The sequence below is a fragment of the Gymnoscopelus braueri genome, assembly GCF_963280865.1.
Source record: "Gymnoscopelus braueri genome assembly, chromosome: 24".
NCBI classification, from domain to species: Eukaryota; Metazoa; Chordata; class Actinopteri; order Myctophiformes; family Myctophidae; genus Gymnoscopelus; species Gymnoscopelus braueri.
The window spans coordinates 27,872,198-27,884,413 of NC_137626.1; the positions used below are offsets into that span (position 1 = coordinate 27,872,198).

General features: G+C 45.0%; 1 protein-coding gene across 1 annotated transcript in view; it reads right to left on the bottom strand.

Annotated features, from left to right (window-relative positions):
* LOC308080556 (voltage-gated inwardly rectifying potassium channel KCNH7-like) overlaps nucleotides 1-12,216 on the bottom strand; it is a gene marked incomplete at both ends in the record, with an annotated part of 123,516 nt that overhangs the window by 27,340 nt on the left and 83,960 nt on the right. The window contains 2 exons of the mRNA XM_080422451.1: nucleotides 312-543; nucleotides 11,075-11,500. Coding sequence (XP_080278577.1) covers nucleotides 312-543; nucleotides 11,075-11,500 — 658 coding nt within the window. The remainder of the gene's footprint in view (nucleotides 1-311; nucleotides 544-11,074; nucleotides 11,501-12,216) is intronic.

Here is a 12,216-nt window from a genome sequence, read left to right on the forward strand (position 1 = left end):
GATAACATAACTTTGAAAATAAAGAAGTTTCAAGTCTCTGCAAGTTTCATTATGCACTGAAAAGAACGGGCTGGGCAATAGATATTATATCAATATTGTGATACAAGACTAGATATCGTCTATTTAATACTTTCAAAAAAGAAAAAAATGTATGGTCACAATACAATATTATCATCATAATATTGAAAGAGACATTTGGTCAAAGATATTGTGATTGTTTGGTTTTGCCCATATTACCAAGCCAGCCCTAAGTCACAGTCAGAGGGCTAAGACGATGATCCTTTCAAACTGACACGGTAAACATCAATCACCTATGGACACGCCCAGATTGTCCAGCCAGCCAATCTTGTGTTCCAGGTAGGGCTTTTCCACGTTGCCGATGGCGTACCAAATACAGGCCAGCCAATGGGCGATGAGGGCGAAGATGCACATGAGCAGCATGAGGACGGCCGCGCCGTACTCAGAGTAGCGGTCCAGCTTACGAGCCACGCGGACCAGACGGAGCAGGCGGGCCGTCTTCAGAAGGCCGATTAGAGTGGTGGTCTGGAGCAGGGAAGACACACACACACACACACACACACACACACACACACACACACACACACACACACACACACACACACACACACACACACACACACACACACACACACACGTACGTTTGTATTTGTGAGGAGGAACATTTTAGAATGGCAATTTTATAAATCAGTGGTTCTCAAACTTTTCAATTTCAAGGACCCTGCAAGTTTGCTATGCAATAGCCCACAGACCCCATAAATCTGAGTGTGTACAAATGGAACCCGGTTCCAATTATACACACTCGGAGTTACAGACCTGTAAGGCTCCATTTGGTTCCATTTGTACACACTCTGAGTCACAGACCTGTAAGGGTCCATTTGGTTCCATTTGTACACACTCGGAGTCACAGACCTGTAAGGGTCCATTTGGTTCCTAACTATCAATCATTTTGCTGGGGACCCCCTGGAACACGTGTCAAACTGGAACACTGGAACACGTCTCAAAATGGGGTCCGAGGACCCCCAGGGGGGGGTCCTCGGACCCCATTTTGAGAACCACCTTTAAGAAATGACATGTTTTACAATTAGTTTTGCCATTTTTAATCATAATCCTAAAACCCTTAGTTTCACGCATTTTTTTTGCACCGGAAATAGCCTATATACTTGAGACCAACACACGTCTAAGTATAAATCAGGCATAACTCCAACCCCAACTCCTAAACGTAACCTGAACATTTTCCTAACCATTATGTGACTAAAGGCAACAGGAAACGGTTGGTGGAAGGAGAAGTGTGGTGGCACAAATATCAAACCTAGACAGGCAAGAAATGCAGCCGCCCACTGGAGAATTGCCTGGGGCGTTTTATTCTTGTAACAAGACAGAAACAAATAGAAAAGTTGTCAACACAAAATAATACCGACTCCAACTGGCTGGAGCTACAGACTGACTTAACTGAATGTCCAGTTCCCTAACTAGGCCAGGCCGCTATCCAGATTACCGGTCAGAACAAAAGACCCTTGTTGCAAAGTGTGCTGCCTCCCAGCTCTGTCCTCCTGTGTTGTGCTGGTCAGGCGTCTCCCAAGCAGCCCTTCTCTCTCTGGCTGCGACACACCAACTGACACACCATACAGTCCTTGAGGAGCCTGGCGTAATGAGATGAGTTCAACAGGAGACAGCTGTGTATGTGTGGAGCTATCCATGGAGCCAATAATTATGGCTAAGCCTGATAACCGGAAGAGTGGGCACCAAGGAAGAGTCATTTTTTGTAGTAATGTTAAGTATACATGATTAGAACATGCTTGAACATTCGACAATTAAGGCCTAATATTTCTACAATTGTTACAAATGGCTACGGAACCTGTAGATCCAGTCATTTTGGGCATAAACAAAAGCAGTTGAAGGGTAAATTTAGGTGTGATAATTATGTACCGCGCATTTTCAAATCACGCATACTTTACATTACTAAAGACTATGTAACAACAACGACAATTTAACATTGAGGTGCTCACTCTTCCTGTATCCATGAGCCTTCAATCACCATTCCCCTCACATATAAACAACCATTCCTCCAAGAAGCACACACGCACACGCACACGCACGCGCACGCGCACGCACACGCACACGCACACGCACACACAGTAGACACATGTACCAGACTACCAGTTAACAGGAATCTCTATCTACGTTTCAATCATTCATCTGCAGCTAATCTTAATGAACAAGATGTTTGTCTTCCTTGGATAGATACTGTAGAAGGGCTGGGACCAGAAGGTCCGGGGTCAGAGGGAAGTTCAACAGGCTTAGTGATTGGTAAACATATGTGGCTGGCTACGGGAGGGCTTAATCTTATTCACAGCCATGTGCTCTCCAGACAGTGACTTGATCTGGGTGCAAACACATCTCACGACTGAGCGTCAGTCAGTCTGCCATCATTGCCAACGGCGCCGTGGAATAAAAACATCTACTGTCACCACGGAACAGGGCTTCTGGTAGAGCAGATTGGCATGCAAATGACCAAATGAAAGGAAGACGAAGACAGAGAGAGAGAGAGAGAGAGAGAGAGAGAGAGAGAGAGAGAGAGAGAGAGAGAGAGAGAGAGAGAGAGAGAGAGAGAGAGAGAGAGAGAGAGAGACACACACACACACACACACACACACACACACACACACACACACACACACACAGAGAGGAGGGGGGATAACACTAAAGAGCAGAAGGATAAATGAGTTCTCAAGAGTCAAACTGTCACTGCCTGGGAGCCTTTGACAGAGCTCACAGCCGCTCAGTGTGAAGATGAAAACACAGCATCTGAGCAGTCTCTAAATGCACGAGCACGCACAAACAACATGCACAAACAACACACACGCGCGCACACGCACACGCACACACACACACACACACACACACACACACACACACACACACACACACACACACACACACACGCACACAGGGTACAGTGATCTAATCCTGGCATCTCCATTTTCCTTCCTGACTAAATTATCAGACACGCAGGGGTTGCAACACAACGCAGGAGAGCTATAACACAAGTCCCCGTCGATTAGTGTTGCTAGACACTGTAAAACCAATAAGTGAGACTTAGGGAAACGCTAATAGCGCCATAGACATAGACACCCCCCCCCACACACACACACACACACACACACACACTCCCTGGAGCCTGACAATTAACATTGGCATCCGTTGGGAAATCATCACCCCGTAACGCGGGTCCTCCTCGCGGCCTTTTACTTCTCTGACTGGCGTGTTTACTCCACCGGTCGTTTCGTTGACGGGTCGGAGGAGGAAAATACGAGGACATTTGTCAGTATTAAAAGGTGTTCAGGCTAGACAGGATGATTTGTGGGTAGTTGCTTTTCCTTTTTTTGCCTGTAGGCTGGCGTTTTATGAGCATTATTTATTGGTCATGGCAGGAGAGGAGAGGAAGAGAGCCACCACTTCCTTTTGATGAAGTGGTGGATTCCACAAAAAGGAACATTTGACTGCCAAGATGCCCACTGGCGCACCCACGGTTTGATTTGTTGGAGGGGTGGTCATTCATTTTTATTGGCGGTGGGGGTATGTTTTAATTTATGTTCAGACTGAATTAAATATGCATTTCCTTCTGGGAAATACAGACTGCCTGATATGTTTGATATTTATGTTTGATAATATCACAGTGTATCTTAATCACATTAAGCATGGAATTAGCCCCTGCCTTGGGATTGGGATCGCACGTGTTCCGCGGGACCTGACGCAAATCTCACGGGAGCAGGCACCTTTTAAGTTGCTATACGGGCAGCAGAGCATTGTATTAGAGAGTTCCGCCAATGAGAGGGCAGAAACAGCGCCAGTCACATGGTTCATGTAAACTGGAAATAGTTACAAACGCTTATAGACTCCAGTGCATTCCGTAAACTTCCAGTTTAGGGCTTTGTCACTATTCGCCAATAGAAGGCTATGTAGAAGACCTGGATCGATGAAGTGAACAGAGGTGACGCAACTCTCCTTGAATGGCTCTGACGGGCAGGAATGGGTGGTAAAAAAACAACAACCTGCAATCTCGCGCATCCCACCCGTCGTGCAATAACCTCGCTGTAGTGCCCCTGAAGCATGCAACGGTTTCAGCATGGAGCACGGAGCACAGCATGAAGTCAACAAATGAGGTTGAAAAGCAAGTTCAAAGCTTGGGATTACAATACAAATGAGGCAGGGTCTGACAATTCCGAAACATTCTAACTGACAGGGATATGCATCTATTATTATTATTAATAATAATAATAATAATAATTAATTAATAGGGGTCACAGGGGTCCAACTGTCTCGAGAGAAGGAGAAAAAAGAATCCCTCCAAAACATATTATTTTATTAAAATCAATTACTGTTTTTGGGCGGTGAAACCGCCCCTATAAGTGAGGTTTGGAAAAATGTACAAATATCCTGCGCTGTGAAACCGCCCCTATAAGTGAGGTTTGGAAATTTGTACAATTATCCTGCACCGTGATTGGCCAATCACAATCTATTCAGGACTGTGATTGGCCAGTGTCACATGACACATGTGCATAGTCCTATATAAGAAACCACAACTTGAAAAAAACCATACATTGGTTTTTTTCAAGTTATGGTTTCGTCCATCATAAAGAGTGTTTCAATAAATGTATTTATCTTTTGTACATGATTGGTTGACTCCATTCAGTATTGTGATTAGCTAGCAAGACACCGCCCACTTCACACAGGGTGTGATTTTTAATAGATTAGTTTGATTAACTGTTACACCCCTTGTCCTGAATGCTCTATGAGTCAAATTATTTAAAGCATGCATCATCTCCAGCTCTCACTCTCATGATGACAAGCAGAGCTGATGCAGCACACTGATTAAATACTGAGATTAGGAGAGGAGTGGGGCTAAGTTTCCTTTATTTTGAAGAAGCTAGCATTAGCAGGTGGCTATAATATATCCCGGATGGGTGGTGGTGGTGGGGGGGGGGGGTAGATCAGCTTTCTCTTGCGCCATCTGTTAATGTCAACCTTTTACAAAGAGAGACAATAATGCTGAGTCACGCTTTTCCTGGCTCGCTCCAGAGACTGAAAGGTCACACGGATTTCATATTGTTTCACAAGCTGTCAGTATCTCACATGTGGTTATATTCCTGCTCACATGGGTCCACAACATGACTTGGCCTGTTCTCCCGGGCGCAGCAGGTTGGCCTGGTAGGTGACATTACAACTTGTAGTCCTGCAGTCAGTGAGTGAGTCAGTGAGCAAGCCATGGCTTCCCTTTCCAGATGAACAGTACAAAGCGTTTCCAAACAGTAAGGTTTGTGCATTGATTGACTGATTGAACACTTTATTGAAAATAAATTAAAAGGGATAAAAGCACGAAAAAGCCAGAAGGCTTGTTTTTAGTGTGGTCCTTTTGGGGAAGGAATGCAGGGGGCAACAACAACTTAAGCCCTACATATTTGATCGTTTTTTAAGCTCACAATGCGTCTTAGTACGATTAATTTAAACTTTTAACTAACATTTTTGCAGATTAATATGATTTTAGATGGCAGCTGGGTGCATCTTAATCCAAGCCTATCTTGTCACTTTCAACTTGGTGTCTCTATTTTGGGCATGACATAGCCATACATTAGCAGACACCTTTTTCCTGAAATGATGCCTCTGACTTGCTTTGTTTCTGTGAAAGCGAGCCTGCGATCAGAGGTTACACAATAACAGACGTCATTGCTAGAATCCGTGCAACGGTCAGGGAGTATCCCCGTGTCCTGTTGCAGTGTCTGTGGTTAAGATGCTGGCTCATGTTAACACTCTGGTTAGAGTTAGCATCAGCTAATTGTAATGGAAAAGACCTGGAGTGGAGTCAGACCTGAACCTGACTCTCTCCAGCACCTGTTATCTGAGCAAACTGACTCACAGGGCTGAGTAAGAATAGAATAGGTGTCAAGCACTGAACATAGCAGATCTACATGTCTTTGTTTGTTGTTGTGAGCTTAGACCAGCTATTTTCGGTACACGACACCTTCGTACAACCAAGTATAAATTAAGCTTTAGTTCAGGTTCACAGTTAAAGCCATGCAGGAGTTGAGTTTGAGTGGCCAGCTTTTTATAATAGACTTGACGCAATATTAGCCTCAGTGCAGCAGTCACTTCCAACCTGAGGCAAAACAATGCATGCTTATTTTATATCTGTGTCGACGACGATGCAAAGGAAATAAGGTTTGAGTGAGAGGGAAATTCTGAATAGAATTAAGTATAATATAATAATTACAATTCGGTCCCCACTCCTTTGGGTGTTTGTCACTGTATATTTGCGTAATACAGTGAAATGTGTTCTCTGCATTTAACCCATCCCAAGTGTCAGGAGCAGTGGGCGCTATGGGGGCAGTACCTGGAGTGCAGTTAATTGTCTTGCTCAGGGACACTTCCGACACATAGCCGGGGCGTAAACCGGGGATCTTCTGTTTCCCATGCGGCCTCTCTACCCATTCAGCTATGGCCGAATGAATGAAGCTTGTCTCATTTGACCAGATGGGGGCATATCGAAAGCAGATGCATGGATCAGCCCCCCCCCCCCCCCTGCAAATGGAATCCTGGTGGGAAGGACACTTTGTGAACATCTCACAGAGTTCAAAATCCAATTAAGACTAATCTTTTGATGTCATCAAAAGGTGTGTTTCAGAGCCGCGTCATTAACGATGTGGACTCATGTAATTAAGCTTGTACCCATGAGTCAGCAGTGTCTCAGAGCATTAATGAGAGTATTGAAAGGAAGACTGCTTTCATATTACTAAATTAGACGCTCTTCTGCACGAGTTGTCAAAGTGAGTCCATTATTCACTGTCAAGGGAAGCAAAACATGATCACATCCCAAATTGTATGTCTCCTTGTGACCCAAACTAGTGAAAATAGCCGATCTACAAGCACAATATGCGTTGCATCTGCTGTTTTCACTACAACAACAAAAAAATTTAATGAAAAAAGGGATATTTACTCACGACCCATAAAAATGGGTCCCGACCCACTGTTTGGAAACCACAGTGATAGAGAGACCATAAAGTTGGGAGAGAGAGGGGGGTGACAGAGCCTCGAGTCGGATTCGAACCAAGCTCACAATGCTTTGTGGACTTGTGGCCTATTTCCGACCGAATGTTCGCCTATTTATAACCTGCCCCGAATAGTGACGCTAGGGTTCATTTGGTTAACTTCCATATTTTTTAAAGAGACTCTGGGAGCACTTTACTTTACAAAGGCATTTCTATCAGTGCATTGCTTTGAAGGAAATGCGCTGCAGAGAAAAAAGCTCTCTCATGGATAATGTATTTACAACACAATACAAGTATATAAATATTTTAGTATGTTATTCAGGCGTATTGCCATCAAGTGCTACTAAACTCAGTCCTAGAAGGTGAGGTTGCCAGTCAAAGAGATTTTATTCTCATTATCCCAAATGGAGACTGTTGACATCATACAGACGTATGATATTGCCTTATACTGCAAAAGTACATTATGTGTAACGTGTTACTAAGATCAGTTTCACAAACAATACATGAACCAGAGCATCCCTATTCTGGCCATGTCATAGGCAAACAGTCAGGCAATAGCCAATCTACAAGCTCACAACGCATTGTGACGCATTGCCAGCTTGAGAGCCAAAGGTCAAGTTTACTAAGTATTGAGGGTTTAAGCGTTTAAATATCTGAAAATACACACAAAAAATATGAATTTACACATCATTGATGATAGTGCTGTCAAACAAGTCTATGAGGCTATCTATGAAATCTATGAAAAAGTTTAATCTGCACCACAATTTTATACAAGTAGTGGGGGGTCCCTGCTTCATCTCTCTCTCAGCTAAGGGGTCCTTGGCCTGAAAAACAATGAAGACCCCGACTCTAAACTAAATATCACCACTATTATTTTCGGCGAATGTTAGCCCCAGAACAGGGATGGTAGGGTTCAAGTGGTTTTTTAAAGTAACTCTCCAAATAAGTACAACACATGGTTTCTGTTTTAGGGAGGATTTGTACAATAAGCTTGCCTTTGGGGATCAGTTCACGCACGTACTTTATGGAGCAAGTCAAATTTAAACAGCCTGTGCAAATGGACGAGGGCATAATATCCGAATAATCTCTTGTTATAATACATAGCTGACATGAAAATAATTAGCTTTAATGTAGGTAGGAAAATTCAGCACCTCATTTTTCTTTTCTTTTTTTTTCGGAAGCCAGTCAGCTGTGATGAAGTCCTTCACTGACTCGGATTTAAAAGCATCCCGGGGGAGATATCAAGCTGGCAAATCAGCAAATTCTTAATATCTTGTTCAAGATGGTTTCCAGGCAACGCAGATCCTTGAGATTACGTTTAAAAATAGTACCCCCCCCCCATGTGGGGAGCTAAAATAACGCACATCCAAAAACACGAAGAGCGAGCTCACATGCCGAGGACGTGCCGTGTCATTTCAAGATTCCCCCAGCGCAGGGTAACAGGACATGCTGAGATGACAAGTCCAAAAAAAAAGAGAGTCCTTTAAATAAAGTTTCTCACATCCCGTCGATTGATGTGCAGCGTTATAATCAGAAGAACACACACCCTAGTGAGCTGGTGGTGTACGCGAGGGACGTACGCGGCGGCGAGGCGTCTCTCAAGTGTCTGCTCTGCTTTCGCCACCTGCCACTCACTGCCAAACATCCACCCTGGGGGTCCCTCACAGGACCACTCCACCTAATGGTAAATGATGATTCTGCGAGCCAGCACGCTGACAGTGGGGGCCCTCGCCCTCTGTGTAGACTGGAGTCATCCATCTTTTTGTTCTCCCCAGGCGCATCCTGTCTGGTGACGGATATTTTTTGCTGGATCAAGGCTTTTTTACCTCCGCCGGCAGGAGGTTTATGGGGGTTATATATGTTTACAACCCATTCCATCTGTCTGTTTGCCTATCTGACTTTTTTAGTCAGGATATCGCCCAAAAGTTATGATTGGATTTTGTATGAAACTTTGTGGATGGTTTGGTCATGGGGCAAGGTAGAGCTGATGCATCTTTCACATCCATTTCTCAAATGTGATGGGCATGGTCTATCATGGAAATAGATATAGTCGCTGTCGGGTGGAAACCTAGTATGTCCAAAACCGTTTCTTTTCAGGAAAAAAATAAATAAAAAACTGTGTTTCAAAGGATTCAATGTAGTATTTACTCACAAGCTCTTGTTAATGCTTTTCATTGGTTGAATATTAATCAAACCCACTGACAGACCTAGCCTCCCTTATTTGGGCATGTCATAATAGCCAACGCAAGGTTTCTACCTGACAACAACAACATAACAGATTCACATAACTAGTGTGCGAGAGGCACACGCTATATTACTGGCCACATCGACAACATTTGTTGAGTGGCCAGAAATACACTGTCAACATTTAATGTTGAACTATCTGAAATGGCACATAGACAATAGAGTCGACGGAGTGGAATGCAAGCTTTCTGTTTTTGTTTGACAATGAGGCACACACCGGCACACACCGGTGACAACCGTACGCAAGTGTTGTAACCCTCCTGGCACAGCAAACCTAATGAAATACGCGCTACAAATTGTATGCAAATGCTCGTCGGCACAGGTGAGGCAGAACTGAACTCACTCACTGGGCCTAGCCCTCCTCTAAACTGCTCTCACTGAACATTATTAGATAATCTGGAACTACCGATCCCCTCTCAAGACGTGCGAGAACAAAACAGTTTCTCATCAGCCGAGCGGTTGGGGGGGGGGGGGGGGGCTGGAGACGTTTTAACTGATTTGGAGTGCTCCGGGCCGCTCCAGTCTGGCTCTGATGAAAGCAGAGGGGGGAAAGAGAGCAGATGTGACAAGCCGGCGTCAGATTGGGTTAGCCGTTTAAACGCTTCAGGAGATGAACACGCCGGGAACTCTCTCTCTCTCTCCGGCGGGCGCGGACAGCCTGCCGTGGCTGTGGGCGCTTGTGGCACAGCTGTGGTGGAGAAGGGGCAGCAGTGGGCAGAGCAAGCGGTACGGTGGCTGTAATCATCAGTACCAACATAGTAAGCTAGCTAATAGTCAGCTGGCTAAATGTGTGTAGGCCAGCTTGCAATCGTGACATGTACATTGGATCTGATGCACGAGATAGATGGATGGATGGACAGACAGGCTAGAACTTGTGGTTTTCTATCCCAGTGGTTCTCAACGTGTGGGTCAGGACCCCCAGGGGGGTCCCCACATGATTTGGGGGAGGGGGTCCCCAGATGACAGTGAAGTGACAATTTAAGGACTTTTAAGACCTTTTTAATACCTAAAAAAACAAAACAAAGACCATTACTGCATCAAAAGTAATCAACAAACTATACTATAAAAACTGGTCAATTGGCCAAATTGTCAAATAATATAAGAGGCAAAAATTCGGTAGATAGCTCACAACGCCTCGCAACGCGAGGCGTTGTGAGCTTGTAGATCTGCTATTTTCACATTATTTATCTGTGGAACCGAGTCAAACTAAATGTAATGCCTCAACTCAATTGAGTGCTTGTCAGGGTGGGGGGTCCCCAGTTCAAAAATGATTATTTTGTGGGGTCGCGGCCTGAAAAGGTTGAGAAACACTGTTCTAACCCAGTTAATATGCATTCACGCGGTGTCTCTTTTAGAAAAGTGAATATTCTTTGGTCCCCAGGAGAGGGGAAATTGCTTTTATGCTGCTCAGATAGCTCAGATGAGTGCATGGGGTGTTAAGTGTCTTGTTCAATGACACTTCGACGTGTAGACTGGCCGAGGGTCGAAACAATGACCTTCCGATTCCCAGACGGCGACTCTATCCACTCAGCTATGGCCTCCCATGCTAGTGGTCTACTAAGGGAATATAGTTATACTGTCCCCCGCTAGGACAAGGATGAAGTTTCCAGGCAGGATTAAAACATTTAAAGACAAAGCTTGGAGAGACCGCTGATTTACTAATCGACTGATTACCACAAGCCTAAACTAAATGTTGAGACAAACATGATGGCTGCTGTAGCCTGTATATAGTTATGCCATATTCCGATCAGCCGAGCCGTCCTTACCTCGTCAGACCCCGAGCCGAAGATGAGCAGGTCAAAGGGGATGGCGGCCACCATGTCGATGAGGAACCAGCCCTTGAAGTAGTGGATGGCGATCTTCCCCGGGTCGCTGACCACCTCCTCGTTGACGTTGACGTAGGTGGTGCGGAAGTTGATGAGGATGTCCACGATGAACATGATGTCCACCATGAGGTCCACCACGTTGAGCGGCGAGCACGAGTAGCCGCACTCGCGGCGCCGCTGCTCCTCGATGTCGTTGAGCAGGAAGGCGGCGGAGTACGGCGTGAAGATGGCCGTGTAGATGACCAGCAGGAGGATCAGCCAGTCCCACACCGCCTTGAAGGGGCTGTAGTGCAGGATGGTGCACGTGTCGATGCGCATGGTCTGGAGCTTGTACTCGGGCAGCACGTCCGCCCCCAACGAGAGGACCTAGGGGGAGAGAGAGGGGCAGGGGGGGAGGGTGGTGGGTGTTCAATCAAGTCACAGCAACAGAGTGAAGTAAAAACAGAAAATGTGTTAATAAAAATATGGTGCAGATTTGTATCCTAAGCATTCTGTTTGGCCACTCTTTGCTCTGTAATCAAACACTATTGCCATCCTCTGCCACCCCCCCATACTTTTTTCTGTAAATGTATATTTATTATTGCTGTGTTGTTGTTGATGTGCAATGTATTGTAGACTATATCATGATGATGAATTGAGTACAATGGACAAGCCACTCCATTCTCCATTCTCTCCATTCCTAAAGTATGACCGATTGTGTGATTTAGACATTTGACCTAAGCTGATGGGTCGGGTATCCAAATTCATCTGGGTGGAAGTATTGAAAATGTATTGTAACAAGGGCAGGAACTCCCCACAGCTTGTGAGTGAACTCTACTGTATACACGTCAATGTAGCATGATGTTAAGTCAAACAGTAAAAGAGGATTTAACTTTACCCGTAACCAGCTGGACCTAGTATAGAGCCATGGGGGACACGGGTCAGCTAATCAGTTTACGCTCTGCTCTCAACCACCCATCAAGCAGAAGTAGTGAAATGTTAGGCTGCGTTCAGTTCATTAAGTGCCTTGCTCGAGGGTAAAATTGCTCTATAAACTGTGTCTACCCTTAGGGATGTATCTGTATGTCTGGGCCGCACATCAT